At 37.4% G+C, this 12940-nt stretch overlaps 1 protein-coding gene across 3 annotated transcripts in view; it reads right to left on the bottom strand.

Moving 5' to 3' along the window:
- The window catches only part of LOC106070408 (sodium/hydrogen exchanger 2-like), a 199614-nt gene that overhangs the window by 161618 nt on the left and 25056 nt on the right, over positions 1–12940 (bottom strand). The window contains exon 1 of one of the 3 annotated variants that reach the window (XM_056036081.1): positions 8520–8547. The exons of 1 other annotated variant lie outside the window; for it this stretch is intronic. In XM_056036081.1, coding sequence (XP_055892056.1) covers positions 8520–8532 — 13 coding nt within the window. In that variant the 5' untranslated portion in view covers positions 8533–8547. Of the gene's footprint in view, positions 1–977; positions 997–8519; positions 8548–12940 lie in introns of those variants that run through there. One more of the 3 variants, XM_056036082.1, reaches the window with a different exon arrangement.

Raw genomic sequence — 12940 nt, 5'->3', positions numbered from 1 at the left:
AATCTGATGACATGTATGGATAGTTTTATCGTAAATTTCGGATGGGGTTTTGAAATCAAAATCTTCCTTAGCTACGCTCTTGGAATTAGGGAATTGTCGTTTGCATTGTTTTTGGTTTAGTTTTATAGAAGTGGGGGATTTGACTGCAAAACCCCAGGTAGGGGTTTTAAACTCAAAACCTCTTTGGCTGCGCTTGGGCAAGTGATGGTTTAGTGTTAAAATCTCACTTAAAATAAACAAAATCAAAGCAAAAAATCATTCACTATATTCCGATCCCCTTCTCAGTGACTATATCAATGATACGCAAATTAAGACCCGCGGGCTGCGGGTAATATAGGTCTAGTATAATATATATATATAGCCTGCATACGTACAAACACGAATCGCTTGCTTAAGAGTATGGGATTAATTCCAAAACTAAGCTTCAACAGATTTTGGTACCTCAAATACTTAGGAAAGACATATTACATGCTGGTCATACATCTCCTTAGGCAGCACACACTGGAAGTAGGAGAACATTTCAATGCATTGCTCAAAATTTCTTTGGCCAGGATGACAGAATGATATCAAACTGTTCATTAAACGATGTAAACCTTGTCAACAGCGCAATCCTAGAGGTCCTAAACTTAAACCTCCATTACAGAAAACTGATAAAGCTTCCATACCCTGATAAAGTATCCATTGACACCAAAGGTCCTATGCCCCCTATGATCAGAATGTCATAAATATGCCCTAACCATCATTGACAGTGCTTCCAGATATCCTGAAGTTACTCCTTTGAGAACCATAACAAATAAACTCGGTGAAGCAAAAAAAATATTTTTAACTGTGCATATTGTGTACCTTTGACACTGAATCTTTATTTATTTTGGTAAGATACTATTTAATGATTCGATGTAAACGTCATGCTGATTAATCATTGGAAATGGTAAGACATCACTTAAATAAGCCAGTAAACTGAAGACTAGAGCTCTTACCACAAAAGTGCAATCATTCTTGGACAAATCCAGTAATTGTTAAAACTTTCACAAATGTAAAGTTGAAAGAGATGGAGGCGGGTTGGGAAAAACAGATGAAAGAGATAATCTAACTTGCTAATAGGCTTGGATGTGTAACAAAGCTCAAAGAGCATTTTAATACATACATAATTCAGTGAGAATAATGAATTATCGCATGAGCCACGCATCAGCGTTAATCGTCCGTCATGGTTAATTTATAATCCTGCCAAGTGTATAAATATAAGCCCTTCTTATTATACAAAACATCACAAGTAAAAGATAAGGATAATCAGATGACTTTGAAGCAGCTCTGAAGAAAGGAATAGGCCTATCATTGTTTTTCCTTTTGCCATTTGAATAAGGCATGAACTGGACAGGAAAGTCATTGAATTATCATAATTTAGCACACGAATAACTAAATCAGATTTTCTTTAACCACCCCACTCCCTTGTCCTTTTCAAGCTACCCCATTCTTTTTCTTTTCCCAATATTAACATGCAAGTGAAATTGTTCCAATTCCAGCACCTTATTTGTCAAATGTATAGACCGACTTCTGGAAAGACTTCGATAGTTTTTTTTTTTTATTATAAGACAATAATATTTGCTTCTACATCATGAAAATTCCACATCTGGTCGTATGTATAGGCCCCTAATATTGTTACTTAGAAATCTATACTATAAAGCATAAAGTAAGGCGTATGTATGTATGTATCTATTGCTGTATGTCCCGCATAGAAATCAAAACCGTTTGACCAATCTTAATAAACCTTGGCATAAATGTTCCTTGGGTACTAACTGGAACCGTAACATCCCCTAAAACAAACTTAAGACCCTCAAAAAAAAAAGTTGCCCAACTCTATAAAAGTGTTACTATTTCATAGATCTAGGCCATGTTTACAGAGACAAGATCCAAAGGATCTAGATCTAATTTTAAGAACTACACTTTGCACAGATAGTTTTTTACTTTGACACATGAATATAATACAATATAAAGTCTATTGACCTCATTATTTAATACAATTAACCTTCAAATTTGTGTTTAAAAAGCATTTTTACATAAATTCTTTCCTTAAATATGCGAATTTAGAAGTCCTGACGTACTTTAGAATCCAATTTATTTAACAAATCGGGTAAACCCGTTTTAATAGTACTTTATATTTCATTCATCTCTCGCTCCTTTTGTTTCTAATTTACATGGATGTATCGTCTTAACGGGTAAACCAATTTTCGCAAAACTACTTTTATTTTCGTGGCGAAAGAGAAAATCTTACAAGGAACATCATCTTAGTTTGACATATATATATAAATCCAATGGGTTCCAAAGGACTGTCAATGCCGGGGGTGAAAGTGGGGATAAGCTTCCACTTTCCAAGAAAAGCTCCCATGGCTTGCGTCTCTAAATGCCTCCTGGCCTTCATGTGTCATTTTCCCAAAATATATAAACTCTGCAAACGAATTTACAGTTCACGCGATAATATAAAAAACTACTTATTAATTGTTTTAAATTGTGTCCGACTTATATGCAAATTAAATATATTCTTTCTCTTTAAATATATAGTAAACTTTTTTGTGTGTAAATATAGTATTTAGTATAACAGAACTTACATAACTTAACAATACAAATGTATAAAAAAAATTGATAAAAAATAAAAAATAAAAACCGTTTGCATAAATGTGTTAAAGCATGTTTAATAATGATATCCCCTAATAAAGAGCCTCCCGTGTTTGTTAGTATTAATAGTGAATAGTTGTAAAAGTGGTGCATTTTTATGAACAAACTGCTTGCATAAGTGATTTAAAAATATTAGATTTTTCGCTTTCAGAAAAGAAAAAAGTAGCCGTTGCATCAGAACTTTGAATGGTCTAAAATATTATGATGTCGGATTTTCACTATCTTTTCTAAACGGGACTGACGGGCAGACACAAGGACAAACCCCCAACCTTTAAAAGACACTGATGATCTAATATCAGAAAACTTAAAAAGGCAGAAACCTTCAATAAATACTTTGCTAGCATCAATAAGTCACAACCAAGAAAACAACTGGACCAGGCCTTTAGTAATATCCTAAAGAGAGAAGAAAAAACTCCAACTGTAAGATCTTTGACACTCCCTTCACTCTATACGAGCTCAATATTGCCCAAAAAAATCTCCTGGACCAGATAAAATAACAAATGAAATGATGCGGGGACTAGGATCACATGCCCAAAACGTTATGCTTAACTTTATCAACCATGCATGGAGAACTGGAGACATACCACAGGAATAGAGAACTGCAAACACAATACCCATTTTAAAGAAAAATAAAACACCAGGAGACCCTAAAAGTTATAGACCAATATCTCTAACATCCAACATTGGCAAAATGGCAGAAAAAAATGATTAATAACCGACTTTATTGGTGGTTAGAACGCACTTGCTCACTCTACAATGCAAATGCTGGCTTCAGGAAAGCAAGTAGAACAGAAGACCACCTCTTTCATTTTATCCAGAACACAGTAGAAGGGTTTCACGAAAACAAACACTCTACAGCAGTTTTTATGGATTTGCAACAAGCCTATTATAGAGTGTGGAGAAAAGGTCTGTTTTTGAAGATGAAAAAAAGGGGCATCCATGGAAGAATGCATAGCTGGATGAAGGCTTTTCTAAAAAACAGAACCATTCAAACCCGATTCGAAGGTGCCATCTCTAGTAAAAAAAAAGTTTGGAAGAAGGCCTACCACAAGGTTCAGCCCTTAGCTGCACACTCTTTCTAATCTTCATGAATGACCTCCCAGACCTCATTTCGGCCAATAAGGCATTTTACGCAGATGATCTCTTAATTTGAACTACAGAGAAATATTCAGTGCTGACAAAATTAAACAGAGCCTCACAACTATCTCCACGTTTTCAAATTATGGAAAATGGAAATAAACAAAGAAAAGTCAGTTTATTCAATCTTTAGCCAAAGCAACAAAATAGCAAAAAGAAACTACATCCTAAAAATAGACTCACAGCCAATAAATAAAGAAGAAAATCCAACATATCTTGGTGTAAAATTAGACCAAAGACTGTCTCTAAAACACTTCATGGCAGATTTAAAAGAAAAAGCATCACAAAGATTAAACATAATAAAACACCTAACAGGAACATTCTTGGGAGCTGAAAAGAAAACGTTAAGACAGTAATACACTGGACACGTCAGATCTGTCATGAATAACTGTTTCTCCATACAAGTAGCCGCCAACAAAACCTATCAATCATCTTTAGACACAATCCAAAACCAAGCCCTGCGTCTATCAGTGGAGGTATGAGAACTACTCCCACAGCAGTCTGTGAAATAGACTCCAATATTGAACCTCTTAAATTAAGGCGCAACAGAGCAGCATTAGAAGCTATTGAGAGATACAGAAGGTTGGAGGAAGATCATCTTAATAAACTACTAATACAGAGAAATAAGAAAAACAAGCAAAAAAAGTAAAGAACTCTGATCCAACTAACTGAAGAACTAGCCCTAAAACACCATCTACCCAATTACAGAGAAAAAATTACCCGATACTCATACATAACTCCTGGACTTAACTACAAACAACCAACTATTAAAACACATTTAATAAATAACACTCTAACAAAAGAATCAAATCCACTGGAGCTCAAAGTAGGCACGATCGTAACAATTGAAAGCTATCCAAAAACAGCCATCAATATACACCGACAAATCAACCTTCAAAGCTACAATCAATGCTGGCCTTGGTTCCTTCCTGGTCTTCCCCAAAAATAAACACTTTGAATAAGACTACTGCTCAAACTTCCAAACCAAAATTGAGGCAATTACCATAGTTTTGCAGACAGTCGAAAACAAATTATATGAAGGGATACAATCACCATCAGATATTGTTGTCTTTACAGACTCCCAATCTACTCTTCAAGCACTTAACAGAAGCAGCTCAAAAGGCCCAAGAGAGTTGACAACACTAATAGTGATAATACACCAGATGATGACAAAATTAAACATCAACATCACATTACAGTGGATCCCTGGACACATTGGCGTCATGGGAAATGAAAGGACAGGTAAGCTTTCAAAGCCAGGATCATCTATGGAACAACCAGATAGACCTGTTAACTACCTCACCCTAAGGTCAATGTTAATCAACAATCACAAAGAGGAATGGCTCAACCAATGGGTAACAGGAAACACTGGCAGAGCCATGTATAAAGAAATGAACATGCCTAACAAACTGGACAGTATTAACTTCCTCCCCCGCAAAGAGCAATCTACAATCTTCCAACTAAGGACAGGACATACACCTCTGTTAAATTACCATCTCAATAAAATAAATCCCACACAACTACCCCTTTGTAGACACTGCGCCCACCCTAATGAAACCGTAAACCATATCCTTTTTGAATGTCTATTCCTAATCTAACTTAGGCAGACCCCACTACCACTCCAGCCCAACATAACCATCACCCTGTACGGCAGTGCTTAACAACTGAAGAAAACAGCACACTATTTTTCCTTGGCACAGCCTGCAAAAGAGCTGACAGCTCAGCAGCAAAAAGCTGGCTAGAAGAAGAGGAAGAAGAAATCCAATCAACTAGATTAATAATACACTAAGTAAGGCACACAAGCCGCGGGTAAAGTCCGGCTATTAATAATATAAAATTCAAACATCGTTATGGATTTTAATTCTGCATTAGAAGCAGTGCCGGTCCTACAGGTTGCGGGGCCCTATGCGAAACGGATTGCGCGGGGCCTATTCTGGGTTGTGATAAGGATAATAACTGAAAATTAAGATTTTGTATTACAAAATAAATTCGTCTTTGCATTTTATTCATACTTTACTAATTATAAAATCACTGGCAAATTAGCTTTACGAGCCATCTACAGTAGATAGTAGTTTTTCAACAAAAAGCTGATAAACATTCAGATCTGCCTTTTAGATTTACTATCGACTAGCAAAATATCGCTTTTGTTGTTTTTTTTAGAGGTCGAGATAGACTTAGATGTATATTTGTATGCCTGTGACTATTAAAGTAAATTAAGAATTTGAACTTGTTTTGGTTAAAATTCGCCTTATTATTACATTTTTAAAAATGAAAGCTGACAATGCCATTTTTTTTAAAATTGCTAGTTGGATTGGCGTTTTCCATATTGAATGACATCCAGAAATGACAATTTTGTCTGTTTTTAAGTAGATTTGCACGGTACGTGACGTTTTGGCGCCGCCGTTTTGGCGCCGCCGTTTTGGCCCCGCCGTTTTGGCGACGGGACGTTTTGGCGCGAGCCGTTTTGGCCGACGGGACGTTTTGGCTCGAGATATCATTTGACGATAATTTAATAATCACGTAGCTTTTATAACAATGTTTATTTCACTCTACCATAATATTGTATGTATAGTATGAATTCTAACACCGTTCAGCGAATTGTTTTTTTTAATTATAAAGGTTTTGCCTATTTCATGAATATAGGCCTATAATAAGTCAGATTCCTGAATGGTAATGACATGCTATATGTGAGTTCTGCTAATCGCACTGGATGACATTTTGGATTTCTTTCTAAAAGATTTTTTTTTTATTTGACATTAGTGTAATATACGAACTAGCTAAGTGTCACACTTTAATATAACAAAAACCACGTTAACATCTAAAGCTTTATTACGCTGAATGACGACAATAACTCCACACATAGTAAAGATCAAGACACGGAATGTGGTCAGTACAAACTCTAACGTGAATAGATATATTTTGAGAAATTGGGTAGGGGTGATTTGGGTGACACATCTCGCATTGACGCAGGTAGAGTTAAACAAATGAAGACAAGACCAGCACCGAGCACTGGTCGTTAGCGTCATGAGTCTGGCGATCACCTCCTTGGGAATGGTTATTACATGTGACACCTATCCCGCCCCCCCTCTTCTGCTCACATTTCACTCCTTGTATATACTCTTTCCTCCACCCCTCCCCTCGCTCACGCGATTTTTGTTTTTTATTTTAAAGTAATATCTTTAAAAACTTTTTTGAAAATAAAAGTGTGCCTCTTAATAAGCACACATACACAAGCCAAAATGTTTAAGAAAATGATGTGAAAAACAAACACACATTTAGTACGTGAAAAATATGTCTTAACACTAACACTCATGTAAAACATAGATATGAAGAATTCTTTTAAAAGAAATAATACAATAAACGTACATAATGTATTTCGCGCCAAAACGTCCCGTCGCCAAAACGGCTCGCGCCAAAACGACCTTCGCGCCAAAACGGCGGGGCCAAAACGGCGTCGCCAAAACGTCCTGCTTCGGATTTGCATCAGTTTTCAGATTTATATAATTTCAAGAGATTTTCCTGACTTTTTACGTATATTTTACAATTTCAGAAGAATTTGGTTGCAGTGGCCTAAGACCGGCCCTGATTAAAAGCACTAATTTGACTCGCCAATAAATGACGAGAACTATCGCCATTACAGTAAACATAAAGCAGGTGACGGGTTGACATTCGAAAATATTTTGGAGGAAGGCAGTCAGGCCTACTTTAAATACATTTATTGTGTTCGCGTTTTTCTTTTTTTAGCGGTCCCCGAAAGGGGAAAAGACGCTATTAGTTTTGTGTGGAATGTCTGTCCGTCCCGTTTAGATCTCGTAAAGTAGAAAAGATAGTGAAAATCTGACACCATAATATTTTAAACCATTCAAAGTTCTGATGCAACGGCTACTTTTTTCTTTTCTGAAAGCGAAAAATGTAATTTTTTAAATCACTTATGCAAGCAGTTTAGTTTTTTTTTTCATAAAAATACACCACTTTTACAACTAGTAACTATTAATAGTAACAAACACAAGAGACTGTTTAAAAGGGAAGGTCATCACTCACAATATTTTTAACATTTATGCAAATTTTTTTTATTACATTTGTATTGCTAAGTTATGTAAATTCTGTCATACTAATACATTTACACACAAAAAAAAATTTCTTTTTTTTAAAGAGAAAAAATCTATTTAGTAGATTAATAATACACTAAGTAAGGCACACTAGCCGCGGGTAAAGTTGGACATAATTTAAAATAACAATTACGCTATAACCATATAACACTCAACTTAAGGACTCGTTACCGCACTCATTATTATTTTTCAAGATTTGAATAACAGATTGACCCTTAACAAAACAATTAGATCAATTTGATATTCATTATAAGACATCAGTTAGGCCAGGTTCACATCTAACTTCAGATTCACCTTTCCTTTGGTCTGCTGGACCGTTGGGGCACCACACAAGATCTGTCAACCTTCTTTCTCCATTATTCTCTGTCATTTGTCTTTGATAGAATCTCATTCTGATGTTCTTTCTAAAAATATTGAAACCTGCCTTTTTACCTGCCTGGGTGGACCACTTCGGGGGCCGATTTAGAGTTTGTGTTTCCACAAAAACTGTGTTTGTAACCTTTTTATATTTATCTATTTCTTACACAGCTATTAGTTTTAAGTGGTCATCCAATATTTAGGCGAAATAAGGATTTTTAATTAGATATCGTGAATGTGACATACCTACAATGGCCATCAAAATACTCAATCAATTTGAGACAAGCATGTAAAATGTAAGGTATGTAACCCCTGCTGCATCAGACGTTCCTAAAACAACATGGCCGTGTTAAAAGGAAACAATCCTGGATTAGTTTACTATTTATAGCTAATGAAGACCTACACATTTAAAAGCTTTACCTACTTGCTTTGTATTCTGATTAATTACTGTCAGCACTAACATTTCTTATACAGTCAAATTTCGTGATAGTGAGCGTCACCAGCCAGCAACAATATGTTCAAAATATTTCAGAAATCGTACGGTATTTATTTTAAATAAATTCCTCATTATGAGCGATTACGTTGCTCTCAATAACAAATGAATAATAGATAGAAAATGATATTCTTTTAACCTCACCCCAATCCTCCTCCACCAAAAAAAAATCCTGGTTTGGCCCATCTATAAATCTACTGGGGCTGCGTAGCCACGGGAAACATTGCATACTTCATTACTCTTCGGACTCCAAGACAAACTTTATTAAATTATTCAGAGTATAGAAGATTCTAGTTTGGCGATATAGATCAAGACACTCTAGACTATAATAGTGAATCTAGTAGAGATATATTGATATTGTGTATTGATAAATATTGATAAGTAATATATGCATGTGTATATTCTTACAAATTAAGTCTAGTTTTATAAAATAATGTATTGCCTCCAGCCTGCGCAAAGTATTTTTAAAGTGATAATTGGCTCGCGCAGACCAATACCTTTCTTTAAACTAAATGCAGTCCACAGTGGCAAAGAAGTCTGAGACGGCTGTGAACAACAGATAATCGTAGGTTTTATATCGGAGTTTCTGTCTCCTAGACTGGCTGCCGACCAAAGCTATAGAGCCCAGTCTGCCTATTGGCCGAATTGCAGTTTTAGTTAAGATACACCGCAATATTAGAGCCTATTATAATAATAAGGCTTGTCTTCGAGTCCGAAGATTAGTGAGGAGTGCAGTATTTCCCGTGGCTACGCAGCCCCAGCTGTGACCTACATATTTTGACCCCTGCAGGGCAAGCATAAGCATTGTCCGCGGGTGGTCGATTTTGATTTTCTTTTGGTCTCAAATGTGTATCCCACGGCCTTCGTGAGCTGTCTCGTTTTGAGGCCGCATGCAACCAGGTGCTATCTTCTATGTCAGCCAAGGAAAGTTGACGCCTAAGCTGGTCTTTGGAGCATTTACGTGGAGCCCCTCTGTTATGTCGACCACCTTTTAGTTCACCTAAAAGACTGCCTTTGGCATACGTTCGTCTCCCATACGGGATACGTGCCCTACCAAGCGTAACTGCCGGACCATAAGAAGTCCCTCTTATCTGTTCATACCGACGTTCGCAAGGACATCGCTGTTTGTAGTGCGGTCTTGCCACAGTATGTCCATGATTGAGCGCAAGCATCTTTGGTTGAAGCGCTCAAGAAATCTTAGTTGTTTTCTGTATAGTGTCCATGTCTAAGAGCCATATAGAAGGGTTGGTAGACATTGAGTTTTGTAGGCAGGCGGAGCAATTTGTTCCGCCAAACTATCGCCTGAAGGCGTCTAAAAGCGCTACTGGCCCTTAAAAGTGAGGCGTCATTTGACACTATACTACCTAGATATGTGAAGTGGTCTACCACGTTAAGGGGCTGTCCGTTTAAGGTGATCCTTGGGGCTGAGTAAGTTTTATTGGGTGACTTCTGGAACATGACTTCTGTTTTCCCGAGGTTTATAGATAGACCGAAAGAGGCGGCAGTGTATGCTAATTCGTTTACCGCGTTCTGGAGATCATGTTCATTGTGAGCTAGCAGGGCACAATCATCGGCATAGAGAAGCTCCGTTATGACCATCTCCTTTGTTTTTGTATGGGATAGTAGACGTCGAAGATTGAACACATTGCTGTCTGAACGAAACCGGATGTAGATGCCTTCGTGCAATCGCTGCCTCATTTGACCCAGCATTACGCCAAAGAAGATAGCGAATAGAGTAGGAGCAAGTACACAGCCCTGCTCGACGACCCACCGACATGTGAGGAAATTGAGACAGCAATATCTAAACTCAAAAAACACAAGGCACCTGGCTCTGAAGGACTTCCCTCTGAAATATTTAAAATGGTTGGTGTCGCTCTAACCGAGAGGCTAACAGACTTGTTCGCTCTATGCTGGGAGAAGTGCGTGGTCCCACCTGAACTTCGAGATTCCGTAGTCATACCCTTATACAAAAAGGGTGTCCAGTCTAACTGCTCCAACTATCGAGGCATTACACTTCTGTTAGTAGCAGGAAAGATCTTTGCTCAAGTGCTGCTCGACCGACTAACCCACTCTTTGGCCTGGATAAGTGTGGCATCATAAGCATTAAAAAGGGCAAGGCAACGAACACCAACATTGAATTTGAAGGCATCGAGGAATTGAACTCCGCCTCTATTTATAAATATCTTGGAATAAACCAGAATGCCAAGAGTAATCAGGACAAAAAATTACGAGAAGCATATCCTGAAACTCAATGTTGTCGACAAATGCCGAAAATGTGGAAATGTGGGCGAGTCGATTGAACACATTATGGCAGGATGTCCAGCCCTATCAGAATCAGCCTACCTAGGTCGCCATAACCAAGTTGCAAAGTTAATACACCAACACTTGGCTTTGACGTACAAATTGATCGGTAAGGACACTCCCCCTTATTATAAATACTCTACGCAAGAGGTTCTCGAGTCTACTGATCATCTGCTGTACTGGGATAGGCCTATTCTGACCGACAAAACGGTAGATTTCAATCGCCCGGATCTGCTGTTCATCGATAAAAAAGAAAAAAACCGCTACCATTATCGATATCGCCGTACCACTGTCTCATAATTTAAGAAAAACTGAGATAGAAAAACAAAGAAAATATGGGAACCTAGGCTTGGAGATTAAGCGTCTATGGAAATTGTCCAAAATAACAATATACCCCATTGTTATATCAACCGAGGGGATAATAACAACTGACCTCACAGACACCTTCAAGGCCCTTAACATTCCTAGGAACATCTTCGTTGCCTGTCAGAGGGCGGTACTGCTGCAGACCTGCCACATCACCAGAAAATTCCTCAGTGGAAACTGTTAAAGGGACTACGATGAATTTTGTTTCTCTTTAGCGAAACTCGACCCTGGCAGCGCCAGAGAATGACTACTCGTTCATTTCTAACATAATAATAATCTTTATTATCCGTAAGGAAATTAGTCTTACAATTTGTCCCTTAAGCCCCATAAGCTCCAGGTCACGTAGAATGCCATGTTTCCAGGTTGTGTCATAGGCCTTTTCTATATCGAAGAATACAGCTACTAGATGTTCTCTTCTGAGTAATAATAATAATAATAATAATTTATACCAGATTGTTCTTATTTAATGATTTGATTGCCAGGGAAACAAAAGAGTGTTTGTGTCTGTTTGTCTTTGCTATCGGTGTCTTGTATCTCTTTTGTGATGGTAAAATCACAAAATTCTGACACAAAGGGTGATTCTTTATTTCGAGGATCTTGTTAGCTTTTTTTTATAGATGTTTGTCTCAAACAACTGCCCAAATGGGTTTTGTTTTTTGCCAATGATTTTGCCAGCAGCATTGAGGATTCTATTAAGTTTATTCCTATTTTTAATGCTCAGATTGCCATACCAAACAGTGATAATGAAACTGAAAATATTGCAGATGTGAGCGTGATAAAACATAGCCAAGGCCTTTTCGCTAACATTAAACGAACATGAAAGCCAATGTGGTTTGAGAGCCGGTAGAGGTAAATCTGACATATTTGTTCTGCGACAATTACAAGAAAAATTCAAAGAGCAGAACATAAACCTATACGCTGCCTTTGTGGACCTCACCAAGGCTTTCGACACGGTCAGTCGCGATGGTTTGTGGAGGATTTTGGCTAGGCTTGGATGCCCACCTACGTTCCTATCCATTCTCAAGCAGTTTCATGTGGGACAAAAAGGCCAGATCAGACACAATGATGCCCTTTCTGATCACTTCCCAATAGAGCCTATTATAGCTAGACTAATTCTAGCAGTCAAGCTAACAATTTCTAATTAAGACGGTGCACAAGATGTACATCAGCGCAGTGGCATAGCTAGGGTATTAGATGTCCTGTGCGGAAGCTCCTCGTAATACCTTCTAAATAAACACGAAATGTAAAGGAAAAAAGACGTTTTTTCCCCAAAAATAATGTGTAATAATAATAATAATCGCCAGAAATATGATAATTAAGATAACGATATTCGGGACTATATTTTTTATACATCTCAAGAGATTTTATATTTCTGAAAGTTTGAAGGCTTTAGAAGAAACTGGGATTAACCGTTAAAGCCTATTTCGTTCCAGAAGAAATTCACTGATGAGATTTGTTTATATCTGAGGATTCAATAGTTGGAATGGCGACAAAAAAAAAATCATAT

This window comes from Biomphalaria glabrata, chromosome 7 (assembly GCF_947242115.1).
Source record: "Biomphalaria glabrata chromosome 7, xgBioGlab47.1, whole genome shotgun sequence".
Classification (NCBI taxonomy): Eukaryota; Metazoa; Mollusca; class Gastropoda; family Planorbidae; genus Biomphalaria; species Biomphalaria glabrata.
This window is presented reverse-complemented; position numbering and strand designations above follow the sequence as displayed.